Source organism: Bos javanicus, chromosome 11 (assembly GCF_032452875.1).
Source record: "Bos javanicus breed banteng chromosome 11, ARS-OSU_banteng_1.0, whole genome shotgun sequence".
NCBI lineage: Eukaryota > Metazoa > Chordata > Mammalia > Artiodactyla > Bovidae > Bos > Bos javanicus.
Genome location: NC_083878.1, coordinates 95,586,983 through 95,601,305, shown reverse-complemented (window position 1 = coordinate 95,601,305; position 14,323 = coordinate 95,586,983). Strand labels below are relative to the sequence as shown.

The 14,323-nt window shown below is 51.9% G+C and overlaps 2 protein-coding genes across 2 annotated transcripts; one reads left to right on the top strand and one right to left on the bottom strand.

Annotated features, from left to right (window-relative positions):
* Window positions 1-4,065: 4,065 nt before the first annotated feature.
* Window positions 4,066-8,331, top strand: RPL35 (ribosomal protein L35). Its single transcript, XM_061431312.1, has 4 exons — window positions 4,066-4,249; window positions 4,658-4,794; window positions 5,865-5,946; window positions 8,141-8,331. Exons 1-4 carry the CDS (start codon window positions 4,247-4,249, stop codon window positions 8,288-8,290), a joined length of 372 nt encoding a protein of 123 aa, XP_061287296.1. The 5' UTR covers window positions 4,066-4,246; the 3' UTR covers window positions 8,291-8,331.
* Window positions 8,217-13,267, bottom strand: WDR38 (WD repeat domain 38). Its single transcript, XM_061431308.1, has 8 exons — window positions 12,744-13,267; window positions 12,055-12,175; window positions 10,390-10,506; window positions 10,176-10,273; window positions 9,759-9,839; window positions 9,401-9,532; window positions 9,130-9,279; window positions 8,217-8,784 (listed from the first exon to the last, which is right to left on the bottom strand). The coding sequence occupies exons 1-8, from the start codon at window positions 12,810-12,812 to the stop codon at window positions 8,575-8,577; spliced, it is 978 nt and encodes a 325-aa protein (XP_061287292.1). The 5' UTR covers window positions 12,813-13,267; the 3' UTR covers window positions 8,217-8,574.
* Between the last annotated feature and the right edge of the window lie 1,056 nt (window positions 13,268-14,323).

Here is a 14,323-nt window from a genome sequence, read left to right as displayed (position 1 = left end):
ACCCCCTGGACTATACTGTCTATGGAATTCTCCAGGCCAGAAGGGATAGGCTCCCACCCACCATCCCAGGGTAGCCTTTCCCTTCTCCAGGGGATCTTCCCAACCCAAGGCTCGAACCCAGGTTCCCCACATTGCCTGGGCCCGGGGTGGGGGGTGGGGGGGGGGCGGTGATTCTTTACCAGCTGAGCCACAAAGTGAAAGTGAAAGTCGCTCAGTTGTGTGGACTCTTTGCAAACCCATGGACTATACAGTCCATGGAATTCTCCAGGCCAGAATACTGGAGTGGGTAGCCTATCCCTTCTCCAGGAGATGTTCCTAACCCAGGGATCGAACCAGGGGTCTCCTGCATTACAGGCGGATTCTTTACCAACTGAACTATGAGGGAAGCCACAGTGAGCCTTAGCCTGAGACTACATTGGATCTTTGTTTCTATATAATGGTATTCCTTTTCATAAAGACCAGTAGTTAATGAAATGTGCGTGGGTTTTCATTTTTTCAAACATTTCTCATTGAACTCTCTACAGATCAAAAAATATTGCCCAGCTTAGGTGCTACCTAATATTGGGTGCTAAAGATAGACTCCTACAGTGAAACAGGTGCTGAATAAAAGTCTCAAGGGTCTTGGGAGACCTGCCTATCAGTTCCATACCTTGGAAGAAATCTGTGACCGAGGCAGGCAACAAGCTAACAGAAATTATATCCCCAGAACATTCTGATCAGAAGGAATTTCAAACCAGAAATGCTCATTTTAAAAGTAAGGAAATAGCTCCCAAGTAAACTAGTAAATGAAATAATATCACTGTTTATGATCATGGATCTGCCTTCCAGTCAGTGAGGCAGAAATTTAAAAATCCACACTATGTCAGGGATGACTGCATTTTGAGGAGGGGGAAAAAAAAAACATGCAGTTTCTGAGAGCACCTTGGATAAAGTGATTAAGAGAAATGTCCCTGAGGAGGTGATGCTGAAGTGGATCTGAAGGATGGAGCCAAGCAAAGGCTCAAACACAGGGCAAGCTTGGTGTGTTCCAGAAAAAGCAAGGCCATACTGGAGCAGAAGAGTAAGAAGAAACAAGATGGGGCTTCCCTTGTGGCTCAGCTGGTAAAGAATCTGCCCGAAAAACCTGGGTTCAATCCCTGGGTTGGGAAGATCCCCTGGAGAAGGGAAAGCCTACCCACTCTAGTATTCTGGCTTGGAGAATTCCATGGACTGTATAGTCCATGGGATTGCAAAGAGTCAGACAGGACTGAGCGACTTTCACTTTCTGAAATGCAAAGAAATCTTAACCTACGAGAAGAAACGACAACGTGGAAGAGGGAAGGGGGAGTGGCGGGTGCTGTAGGACTTTGAAGGTGAGAAAAGGATGTGGTCTTAACTCAGGACAGCCCTGGAAGTTCTGGGCAGAGAAGAGACATGATCTAACTCAGTTTGAAAAGGGTCCCTTTGGCAGCTCTGCTGAGAACGGAAACCAGAGCAAACGGAGGTGATTTATGAGGTGACAACAATGGTCCAGGAGACAGGCAACGGTGGCTCAATGTCCAGCAGGTGCCAATAACGGTGGTGGGAAGAGGCTGGGTATTTTGAAGATGTGCTGTGCTTAGTTGCTCAGTCGTGTCCGACTCTTTGCGACCCCATGGACTGTAGCTTGCCAGGCTCCTCTGTCCATAGGGATTCTCCAGGCAAGAATACTGGAGTGGGTTGCCATGCCTCCTCCAGGGGATCTTCCCAACTCAGGAATCGAACCAAGGTCTCCCGCATTGCAAGCAGATTCTTTACTGTCTGAGCCACTGACAGAAGCTATAGAATTTGGGGGTGGGTTGAATGTGGCATGTAAGAGAAACAGGGTAGTCATAGAAGGGGCGAAAGAGGAGGAGATGGTTGGATGGTATCACTGACTCAATGAACATGAGTCTGAGCAAACTGGGAGATAGTGAAGGACAGACACAGTCCATGGAGTCAAAAAGAATTGGACACAACTGAGCGATTGAACAACAACAATAGATAAAGTTCAGAAAAGCTGTACACAATTATTAACTTTAATAGAACTATAAGCATTTGGAAAATATGATAGCCACGTTCCTGTGCCCCATTCAACCTCCATTTATGACTAATCCATGCCAAGAATGCCCTCTGCTTCCTCTTACACCCTTCCCTCCATTTCCTAGAAGCCTGCCTCACTGTGATCTGAGACAAAGCTCAATTCAATTCATCCAACAAGTATCCATGTGCTGGGTCTGGAGGCGAGAGAAACCAAACCAGTTGTCAGCTATGGTTCTGCTCCTTGGGGAACTTCCAGGTTGAATGTGGGGGCAGACATATAAATTTCATTCTAATTCAATATATTTGGGGTTAGAGAGGTTTGATTGCACAGAGATCAACAAGGGGAGGTTTTGTCCCAATTTACTCCAAGGCTAAAGATTCATTAACAGAAACCCATAAGAGGGTGGGAGAAGGCTTCCTGGAGGTGACATCTGACAGCAACAAGGGGGCAACCTGCCTTTAAATAGAGCTCTAAGACGTGGGTGTGCCTTTGTTAATGGTAGTGGAGTGACACTAGGGCATGGATTCATGCTTGCTGCTGGGGGCAAAATGCAACTGTTCAATCAGAAAGCCTGAGCACTTTGCCTTATGAAGTCCCCCCTTTAACTTTCAGGGCCAATTTATGTGTTCATTTCAACTGGGAACATTAATATCAATAATACTGAGCAGTTGTTATGCATCAGGTCTTGTGCAAAGAGTTTTACATGTTATCTTCCTGATCTTCCTAAACACTACATTTCACAGGTGAGAAAACTGAGATTCAGGGGAAGGGATCTGCTGAGAGTCAGCTGGCACTAAGCAACAGAGTAAGAATTTGAAACCCGGTCAGGTTCACTAACAAAAGGCCATGAATGCCTTTTCCCCTAAATAACACATGCTGTCATTATAGCTGTCTACCCCACCCCTCCCCACCCACCATAGACTTTAAATTCCTCCAAAGCAGAGGCCATGTTAATTTATCTTCTAAAACCCTCAACCTTCATCCCCTGGACCCACCCAGAACACTGGCACCCAGCTCGGAGTAGCCCAGACTGGGCAGCCTGCAAAAGCGTACCGAATGAATGAATGAACAAATGAATGAATGAAGAACAAATAAATGAGTGGATGAATTCCAGTCTTACTAGTCAAACAGGTTGCCTCTCACCCCAGGGTGAAATTTCCCCACTGCCCTGTAGGAAACAGACCAAATCTAAGTTATTTTCCAGGAGAAACATCAACAACCTCAGATATGAAGATGATACCACTCTAATGGCAGAAAGTTAAGAAGAGCTAAAGAGCCTTTATGATGGCAGTGAAAGAGTGAAGTGGAAGCAGTGACAGATTTTATTTTCTTGGGCTCCAAAATCACTGTGGATGGTGACTGCAGTTATGAAATTAAAAGATGCTTGCTCCTTGAAAGGAAAGCCAAGACAAACCTAGACAGCGTATTAAAAAGCAGAGCACTCACTTTGCGACAAAGGTCCATATAGTCAAAGCTGTGGTTTTTCCAGTAGTCATGTATGGATGTGAGAGTTGGACCATAAAGACGGCTGAACACCAAAGAACTGATGCTTTTGAATTGTTGTGCTAGAGAAGATTCTTGAGAGTCCCTTGGACAGCAAGATCAAACCAGTCAATCCTAAAGGAAATCAACACTGAATATTCATTGGAAGGACTGATGCTGAAGCTGAAGCTACAATATTTGGCCACCTGATGCGAAGAGCCGACTCACTGGAAAAGGCCCTGATGCTGGGAAAGGTTGAGGGTAGGAGGAAAAGGGGATGTCAAAGGATGAGATGGTTGGATAGCATCACCGATTCAGTGAACATGAGTGAGCAAACTCGGGGAGATAGTGAAGGACAGGGAAGAGTGCCGTAACTGCACTTCATGGGGTCGCAGAGTCGGATAGGACTTTGTGACTGAACTACAACAAAGTAATTTTCAGCGCGCAAGAGAGAGACAGGCTCATTGCAGGGCGGGACTCCGGCTCCTCGGGGCGGGGACTCGGTTCCTCAGGGCGGGCGGGGGCTGAGTGGGCGGTACCAAAGCGCTCCTCGAGGCGTGGGGTGGGGAGGCTGGGCCCGCGCGGGATGGTAGGGGCGGAGCCAGGGCTCCCCCGCCGCCCCTCTATTGACCACGCCCGCCGCCACCCGGCAGTAGTTGTGAAGGTCAGCCCCGCCTCTTCCTCTTTCCCTCCGAGAAGGCAGCGGAGGCAGACTATACAGCCATGGTGAGTGTGGGGAATCGGCCGCCATCCGCGTACTGTGGAGCTTAGGGGCCGGGATGGAGAGCGTGTAGCGAGAGCTGAGAACCCATCTGCCAGCCTGACCTGTGGGACGCGTTGCGAAGTGGCCTAGCGCCACCTCAGTCTTCCCCCCACCTCAGGCCTGGGCCCCGAGAGGTACGCGCGCCCTCCCGGGGCCTCCGTCTGTCCGTCTGCGGAATGGGAGTAGGGGACCAACCTCGCAGCAGGACTGGGCGAGGGCGCGTCTCCTGGGGTCTGGGTTGCCCTGCCCGAGGCGGGTACTCTGGGGTCTCCAGAGCGCTCTTGGCCCAGGGCAAGGCGCTCGGCCTCGAGGGGCGGGCTGCGACACAGGTGAAGGGGAGGTGTTTGACCCAGACCTTCCCTGTCGGGCAGGCCAAGATTAAGGCTCGAGACCTTCGCGGCAAGAAGAAGGAGGAGCTGCTGAAACAGCTGGAGGACCTGAAGGTGGAGCTGTCCCAGCTGCGCGTGGCTAAAGTGACAGGCGGCGCAGCTTCCAAACTCTCCAAGATGTAAGTGAACTGGCGGCCAGAGTACGGGGACACACGTAGGGGAGTTTCGAAGTGGGCTTAAGGAGTTGGCCGTTTAACTGCCCTTTCCATGGCTCCGTGGGTCAGAACGTGGCGCCGTTTCTGTTCAGCCTCTTTAGGTGCCTCTTTCTCACGCCGAGGCCTGTGGTGACCCGTTGCTTTTGACCTGTGATCCTTTTTCCTGATGTAACGGCTTGACTGTCTAGAGGAAGAATTAAGTGCCCCCGACGTCCCGTTTTAATGCCTCCTTTGAGTGACTAATTGACCCCATTCCTCTGTCTCCCACCAGCACTTGATGTTTTTCCTCAGCCTCTTTCACTTGGTTGAGGCATCCCTTGCACCCCTTATTTTAGTTGTAGTGTAACTTACTGGTGTATGGGGGGCAAGAATCAAAACTTGAGAAAGGAACATAAGTTCGGAGTTAGTCAGCTGGGGCATAAATTCCACTTCTGCCACATTGTACCTGATGTGCAGGTTGGCACACCACCCATGTTTTTCCCCTTTCCTATAAAATGGGCCCCCAGTAATTTTCTTATGGTGGTGCATGCTGAATCAAAATGATGTTTACAGCCATTTACTGATCAGCCCTCATTCAGCATGAGGACATGTTTCACTTATCCCCAGCTTTTTCTTGTTTTCAGCCTTGTCCCCTCCCAGTGGCCCAGCTTGAGGAGTAAGGTCCTCCAGTGAGCTTATTCAGATCCACATTGCTTAGGTCTTTTTTGTAGCCCTTAGGATATATAGCCAGGGATGAAAGGTCTTTCCTGGCTGTCCTTCACTTCCCCTCATTAAGCCTCACTGAACACTTCACAGCTCTTCAAAAACACTGTTTGTGCCAGCTGCTTCATGTCCCCTTTCCTAGGATGCTCATGTATTGTTTCTCTTGCCTCCAGAACACCCTCCTGGGCTGGGTTAGGCACCTCCTGGGTCAATGTGGGTGAGCTGATGGGCAGTGCCCCTGCCCTGTGACATCTTGGTCAGGCCCTGAAATAGATACCTTGGGGAGTGCTTTGTGTCTTACACATCTTCATTGATTGTCTCTTGTTTTGTAGCCGAGTGGTTCGTAAATCCATCGCCCGTGTACTGACCGTCATTAACCAGACTCAGAAAGAGAACCTCAGGAAATTCTATAAGGTTAGTGGAGAAGGGATAACGGTGCTGGGCTACAGGGAGCAAAATTCCAGCTCTCCCTAGGCCCGAAGGGTGGTATGGTGAGCTCCCACTGGGGTGCTTGGGACTGGGCTTTCTAGAGCCTTCTAGCATATGACATGCAGACAGCATGTGGCTGCAGTTGTCAAGGAATCAAAGGTGTGGGAGTCTGGATAGAGTTGGATTTTGAATAAAACCTCACCAGCTGGGTGAGTTTGGGGAGTCTATGAGGATTGACTGTTTAAATGTTTTTACTTGTCTTGGTGTGTCAGTCACCACCAAGTATCTGGCATTCTCATTTTTCAAATGAGGACCTCAAGACTTGGGTTAAGTTGCCTGGCATCACTGACATGCAGTAAATGGAGTGATTGGGCTTAGATTCCAACCCATAGGGTGGGGGTGGATTGAGTGCTTCCAGGAGATTGCCACAGGTGCCTGTCCCTCACAGCCTAGAGTTTTTAACAACTGTTTTCTGGGGCTTGTGCCTAAAACTAGTATTAAACTATGAAGCTGAACCAGTGAGAGATTTTATAGAATGCGTCCGCACACATGGCTTCCCTGATAGCTCAGTAAAGAATCTGCCTGCAGTGCAGGAGACCCTGGTTCAATTCCTGGGTCCAGAAGATCAGCTAGAGAAGGGACAGGCTACCCACTCCAGCATTCTGACCTGGAGAATTACATGAACTGTATAGTCCATGGGGTCGCAAAGAGTCGACACAACTGAGCAACTTTCACTTCATGCACACATTTGGTTTACTACAAGGAAATGACTTGTTTGTTTGTGGAGGAGGTGCCCTCTGTCTCAAAGGGAGGATCCTGAGCAAGGAGAGCTAAAGATTTGGTTGAAGCTGCTGCCCTCAAGTGGGATTTCTTGGAGAAAGCCACATCCCTGCCTTTAAGGCCTTTGGGCTGATTAAAGCAGGCCCACCCAGATTACTCTATAATCTCTTAAAGATTACTGATTAGGGGGCTTTGACTGCAAAATGGTTTCACATCAACACCCAATTAGTGTTTGAATGACTGGAGGGTTTGACATGTCAAAGTTGCCACTGTGTGCTGAGCTTGTTGCCATCCCTGGACATGTTTACGTTTGTGTGTGTGGGGGGGGGGTCTGTGAATTGGGTCTGGAACGTTTATCAGGCTCTGAGGGAACCGTGTAGAGGTATGGCCTGGAAGAACTGCCTCCATGACCATCCAGTGAGTACACTCCATCATACAAGCCAGGCAGGGCTCCAGGAGGTAGAGATGAGGTCTCTGTATCAGCACTTTTTGATAAATTAACCTCTGGTCCCCTGTGCCTGTTACATGGTTATAAGCACTTACATGGTTATAGGGACTGGAAGATGTAAACAGCGTGTGTGGCTATGGCTACTTTCTTGGACAAGCAGAGCTCTAGGTGCTTAGCAGATTGAAAGCAGGAAGCCCTGACCTGTATCAGCGGTATGAGGGGTGTGGATGGGCAGACTTTCAGGTTTCCCCCAGAGCTTGCCCTCATCTCCTGTGTAGCTTTTTCCCTGCAGTTTTCTGCCCCAAGGCTGTTCATGTCCTGAACCCCACACCCACCTGCCCTGTGCCTACCCCTCCAGGCTGTTGGCAGTTCCCAACCTGAGCTGTCACTGTGCAGGGCTTTCATGCCCACTCTGGTTTCTCGCTTTTGAGGCTGTTGTCAGTTGTGAGGTGAAGCCTTCCTCAGTCTCTTTGCTCCTCCACACCAGCGCACCACTTGTTTTCTGGTGGGCTGGGACCTCCTTGAGCAGGGAGCAGGTCTCATTTGTGGCTAAGCCAGCACACAGGACAGCGCTTCAAATGAAAGAGGCCCCAAGGGGCCTTGGCAGAACAAAGGGGGCCATCAGAGCTGGCTTCACCTAAACTGACAGGGGAGGAAGTGGAGTGAGAGCAGAGATGGAGAGATGATCCATCTCCTGTTAAAGGCCCAAGAACAGGAGCCGAGGTAGGAACTTTGCCCCTCATAGCAGGATGGCCTTGGCCATGCCAGATCTTCTCCTTAGATGCATGTGTTCAGTGTTACTGTCACCACAGGCACCTGGCAGACATCTCCCCGACACACACTTCCCTCAAGTCACTTCCTGGCACCTCATTTCCAACCTCCGGGGTGCCTTAGGTATTGCAGTGCTCCCAAACCCTAGTCCTCAGGCTCCCCTTGCTTCCCCTCACCCAGGGCAAGAAGTACAAGCCCCTGGATCTGCGGCCCAAGAAAACACGTGCCATGCGCCGCCGACTCAACAAGCATGAAGAGAACCTGAAGACCAAGAAGCAGCAGCGGAAGGAGCGGCTGTACCCCCTCCGGAAGTACGCAGTCAAGGCTTGAGCATCCAGCTGTCAATAAAACAGACAGACCACTGGCTGGCATTGCTTTGTGTTTATAGGGGCTTCAGTTGTTGGGGAAGTGGCTATGGTTACCAGGTGCCCGATGGATTCCAGCAGGCTTGCTGCCCTGGCCATAGGGATCTGTTGGGTGCTCTATTATGGTTACTTTGGGCCTGTGCCCCCTGGGCATGGAGAGGCAGGGGTGGAAGGTGTGAGAGCTGTAGATGGTGATGTTCGGTTTGAGCAAGTCAAGGTGATCTGTGGTGGACTTGACATTTTGTCTAATCAACAGCTCCAGACACTAAGAGTTTCCCATCTGGCATAAAGGCACAGGCATGGGCCACGTTCAGAACCCCCTGCCAAAAGCATAATATTGGGCTCTGGGGGTGCAGGCCTCCCCAGCAGACCTTCCACTGCACCCTTGTTTGCTTCGGCCACGGACCTTACCTTCAGAGTCTCGGTGCACTTTCCTGTATTGCAGTCCCAGACTTTGACCTGGAAATAAAAAGGTGACGGGTAGGGAAGTCTTACAGGCTGGTGTCTTTGACAAAATTTTGTTGTCTGTGAGGTGTGTTTAACAAGGGCTGCATAATACACAGACATTCGGTGCAGTATATTCTTTGCCCTGAAATTGAGTCAGAAATGTCAGCAGCGGTGATACTTGGGCCAGTGCAGACATGAGTGCCAGGCATTAGGTACAGAAGTGGTTGGTATCTGGGTTCTACCCCTGGTAGCTTACTGAGGGCAGATAGGGAACTGGGCATTTCTGGACCTGCTGAGGGCTCTGGGAGGGAAGGTGTGAGGTGGGAGTTGGCAGGAAGGAAGGCCTGGAGGGGTTACCATGTGGGAGTAGCCAGCACTGGCCAGCTGCTGCCCATCGGGGGAGAAAGCAATGCTCTTCACCCAGGTGATGTGGCCCTTGAGCTGGATGAGCAGGCTTCGTGTTGAGGGCTTCCAGATGTGAATGGTCTTGTCCCAGGAGCCAGATGCCTGGACAGCAGACAGCTCTAAGCATATAGGTTTGGGGACTGCATCCTCTGCCCCCCAAGTGGCCCATGACCCTCAGAATTGCAGTTGGCAGCCACCCCAGAACTCAGGCAGCCCAGCTCACCAGTAGGCCAGATGGTGAGTAGCACAGGCAGCTGATGTTCCCTCTGTGACCCTCCAGCTCCTGGTGGAAGATCCCAGGGGTCCCTGCCCGGAGGTCCCACATGCGGATGGTAGAATCCCAGGAGCCAGTGGCCTGCAGACAGCTGCCCTGAGTGTGGAGCCTGCTTCCTCAGCTGGCCACGCCCACAGGAAGCAGGCACCATTGCACCTGCAGAATCCCCATTTTATAGAGGGGACAGACTCAGAAGAGCTAAGTCAAGGTGTGGGATTTTAACCACTCTGGCCCAAGTGGGGAAATGGAAATGGGGGTGGGCTCCCAGTTGCCTCATCTTGTTGGGGCCGGGGCAGAGATGGCTCACCAGGCAGTCTGAGCTGGGTGCGAAGTCACTGCTCTGGACAGAGTCTCGGTGTCCCACAAAGTGACGCAGCACCTGGCCTGACTGGAGGAGAGAGCCCTAAGCTTTGGAGAGCTCCACCTCGGATGGGTCAGACCCCGGGCCCTCTGCAAGCCTGCCTGGGTAGTGTCATGCTGCGTAGGGGTTGGAGGGGCTTCCAAGGCCTTGACAGAAGAGGGAGCACTTCATGGCAGAGGAGTTGGGGTACAAGGGTGGGTGGGAGGGGACCTGGGGAGGTGGCTGCAGCTAGATGCAAGGAAGTGGAACACCAGGTGTGCGTACGGGCAGTGGCGAAGATGGAACAACCTTTCCCGGTTGGGAAAGGGTGACCGTGTGGAGGGCCTCTTGGGATCCCAGGCCTCTGGCTGCCCCTCCACATACCTGCACCTCCCAAAGCATCACCCTCTTGTCCCAGCCACCCGAGGCCAGCTGCTTGGAGTCATGGCTGAAGCTGACAGTCTCCACACTCCGCTGGTGACCTGTAGACACCCGCCAAGTGTTGAGGAGAGGCGAGGTGGCATAGGACACGGCAAGGTCTGAACAGGAGCCCAGGCCTGGCTGCTTGGCTCCCAGTCTTCCCCCCCAGCCCACTTACCCTTCAGGACCTGCAGACACTTGGCATCTGCGGCATCCCACAGGCGGACGGTGCGGTCACAGGAGGTGCTGGCAAAGAGGCGGCCATCAGGGGAGAAGCGGCAGAACCTCACGGGGCCTGGGGCGGGTGGCCATGGTCAAGCAATGGGGAGCTACCCTCCACCTCCAGCCCTTGCAGTCTAAACCCCTGCTGATTTCTTCAGTTGCATTGCCTGTCTCCCTTCTCACTCCCTTCTAACCCTTATCCTCCAACCAGCTGGAAAATTCCTGGGCTTCCATGCCTTTGGTCTGAAATGGCAAACTTGGTTTGCCCATCTGGAAGATGAATAAATCAAATCAAACACCTCCTTTCAGCCCAGCCTAGGTTCTACATTATCCTCTTTGACTCCCCAGCCCCTGGACTTTGCCTAGTATAACATGAACCAATTTGCCCTATAATTATCAGATTTCCCTTGTCTTTTTAATCATAATTTACTGAGTTCTTACTGGGAGCCAGGCGCTTTGCTTGCATTAATCTCATTCTATAGGATAGCAACTATTATCCCCATTCTAAAGAAACGAGGCACAGAGAAAGTGACAAGACTTGATTTCAATCACAGTCAAAAAAGTGGGTAAAGAGATGAATATAAAGGACGTTGTGCCAAGTGAAGTCAGCAAAAGAAATATTGGAAGATTCCACTTACACCAGGTATTTAGTTAAACTAGAGACAGAAGGCAGAACAGGGGTTGCCAGGGGCTGAGGAAGGGAGAAATGAGTTCAAGGGGTACAGAGTTGCAGTTCTGCAAAATGAGAGTTCTGGAGACCAGCTGCACAACAAAGTAAACAACGCCATTGAACTGTACATTTAAAAATGACTGAAACTGGCTGACTTTATTTTTGGGGCTCCAAAATCACTGCAGATGGTGACTGCAGCCATGAAATTAAAAGATGCTTACTCCTTGGAAGGAAAGTTATGACCAACCTAGACAGCATATTAAAAAGCAGAGACATTACTTTGCCAAGTCAAGGCTATGGTTTTTCCAGTGGTCATGTGTGGATGTGAGAGTTGGACTGTGAAGAAAGCTGAGCGCAGAAGAATTGATGCTTTTGAACGGTGGTGTTGGAGAAGACTCTTGAGAGTCCCTTGGACTGCAAGGAGATCGAACCAGTCCATCCTAAAGGAGATCAGTCCTGGGTATTCATTGGATGGACTGATGTTGAAGCTGAAACTCCAATACTTTGGCCACCTGATGCGAAGAGCCGACTCACTGGAAAAGACCCTGATGCTGGGAAAGATTGAGGGCAGGAGCAGAAGGGGACGACAGAGGATGAGATGGTTGGATGGCATCACCGACTCAATGGACATGGGTTTGGGTGGACTCCGAGAGTTAGTGATGGACAGGGAGGCCTGGCGTGCTGCGATTCATGGGGTCACAAAGAGTCGGACACGACTGAGCAACTGAACTGAATGTGGTATTACCGAGTTTTAAGTGGTAGGATTTGAGTCCAGGTCTGTCAAGAGTCAGGCTCAGGACCCAAGGGACCAGGTCCCATCTCCTTGCCCTCTTACCCCAGCCCTACCGGTGCTATCTTGCTGGAATGCCCAGCTCAAATGCTGGTAGACTCTGTGGAATGCAGAACAGGTCAATGGGCCTCAGTCTCCCCATCTGGGCTGAAGAGCCTCACCTTTGTGGCCATGCAGTCTCCACAGTAGCCTCCCGCTCTGGGTCTCCCAGCCATATACACAGCCGTCCTCAGAGGCCGTGAGCAGCCTCTGGCCATCGGGAGAGAAGGCTGAAGAGTTGACCTGGAAAGAAAGTAAAAAAGGCCTATCCTGGGGCAAGAAATACTTTTTGCTCATGCCTAACTCCAGACTCCCGAGCCAGCCCTAAACACTGTCCCAAGAGCCTGGGGTTAGAGCTTGGACTTCAGGCCTCTCAACAGCCAGAACCCAGGAACCACTCTGCAGTAGAGTCAAGAGCTTGGAGCCTTCTCTGCTGTCTTGTAAAACCAGAGCCTGAGGCTCAGAGCTAGCCTTCTTTAGAAGCCAAGATCCCGTTTTAGAACTGCAGTCCAGAACTAGCTTAAAATCTGCTCTATGCCCTGAGTTCCCTCTTTTTTTTTTTTCTTTTACCCTCCTCCCTCCTCCCTCCCCTACCCTCCCTCTGGGTCGTCCCCTCTTAAGCCAGAGTCCAGAGAACACTGGAATCAGCCAGGAGTTTGAACCCTCTCTGGAACCACAGTTTAGAATTCTAGACCCCATTCTGCACCTGGAGCTCAGGGAACACTCGAGCTCCCGAACCACGCAGAACCAGAAACTACTCGAAAGTCAGGAAGCCCAAAGTCTGTCTGGGGAAAGGTCGACAGAACCTCACCTCCCCGCGGTGCCGGCCGAAGAATTTCACTCTCCCCACGGCCAGCTTCCCTCGGGGCCTGCTGTTCATGGGCCTGCGGCCGCCCGCCCTGGCGGGCTCCCTCCTAGGCGGGCGCTGGGTCCGGCTTGCGGACCTGACTTAGGACAAGGTGGAGGGGAAGGGGGAAACTGTGTACAAGCGGTCTCCATGGCAATCGGGGAGGGGCGCGCAGCCGCTTTGGGGTCTCTGGGAAGCCATGAGAAGGGAGTCTGGGAGACTGTTCTCAGCCCGGGGGGAAGTGGGACACCAGCAGGCTGGACCGCGGATGGCTCCAAGAAGGAACTTCCCTGCCCTAACCGCTGGCAGTCGGACCTTGGGCAGCTCTGGCCGCGGAGGGGGATGGCGCGTGGCGGCCGCTAGAGGGCACGCCAGCACCACATCCTGCGTCAGCCTCTGCGGCTGCACCGAACCCAGGCACAGTGCTAAGGGCACATAAGCCTCTTGGAGAGGATCCTGTTTCCCCATCTGCCTAATGGGGAGTCCCATCCCTGCCCCTCAGGGATCCAGCATGACACAAGATAGGTGCCCATGAGGGCCCACCCTGGACCAAAGACCCTTTTCCTCCAGGAGTGGCCAGTACCGGGGCTGACTGAAATGCCCCCATGGAACCTCTGGAAACGATATGATATTTAGATCTTCATCTCGGCCCTCCGGGATCTCTGGCTCTCCACGAGCCAGAGGCAGTATGCAAAGCACAGGACATTAAAAAGTGAAGTCTCTGATAACATTCCCAGCAGCACGAAGTGTTCCATCTGAGGACGTGGAGGGAGGCCCCAGGAGTTGTCAAGATCCTTGTTGGATAGCTCAGCTGAAACCAGAAAGAACAGGACTTGGTTTCAATGTGCATTTTTCAGATGAGGAAACTGAGGCTCCAGGAGGTGGGGGGACTTGCTCAAGGTCACTCAGCCAATAGGAAAGGAATTGGGACCTCATCCATGTCTCTCTGACCCTGAGGCCTATATTAGGACCACCTGCCATGAACTCCAGGGGCCTCACAGCAGATGAAGCATCTGACTCCTGGTACATCTGGGAAACTGGCCCTGGGGGGACAAACTTGGTTCAGTCATCCAGCATTTCCATGGCAGAGCTGGGGGCAGAACCCAGCCCTCTCCCCACGGTTGGACAGGGGTGGGACTAAGATACCCCACTCTCCCACTTTCCAGTGTATTCCAGGCTCCCTGAGGGTGAAGCTGGGGCAGCTGGGCTTTGAGAGTTTCAAACTCAAGTGAAGTGTTCCCAGTGGTGATTCACACCCCTCCCCCCAGACCTCTTTGCCAGAAATTCTTCTCACGGAGATCTGCTGTTCTCCTGCTCTATTTTAGGTCCTAGACAGTCAGGCGGACAAGGGGGCAACAATGGTGGCTTTGAGGCTACCCCACCCCCACTCTAACTCCCAAAGGACCCAGGTCAGTGAATTGGCTCCCCAGGGATCCATCTGGGCCCATAGGGCCACCTCTGCCCCAGCCCCGCCCCAGCTCCAGACTTGGGTCCTGAACACGGCTCCCCCATCACTGACTCCCCGGACCCTCTCCTCCCTGTCT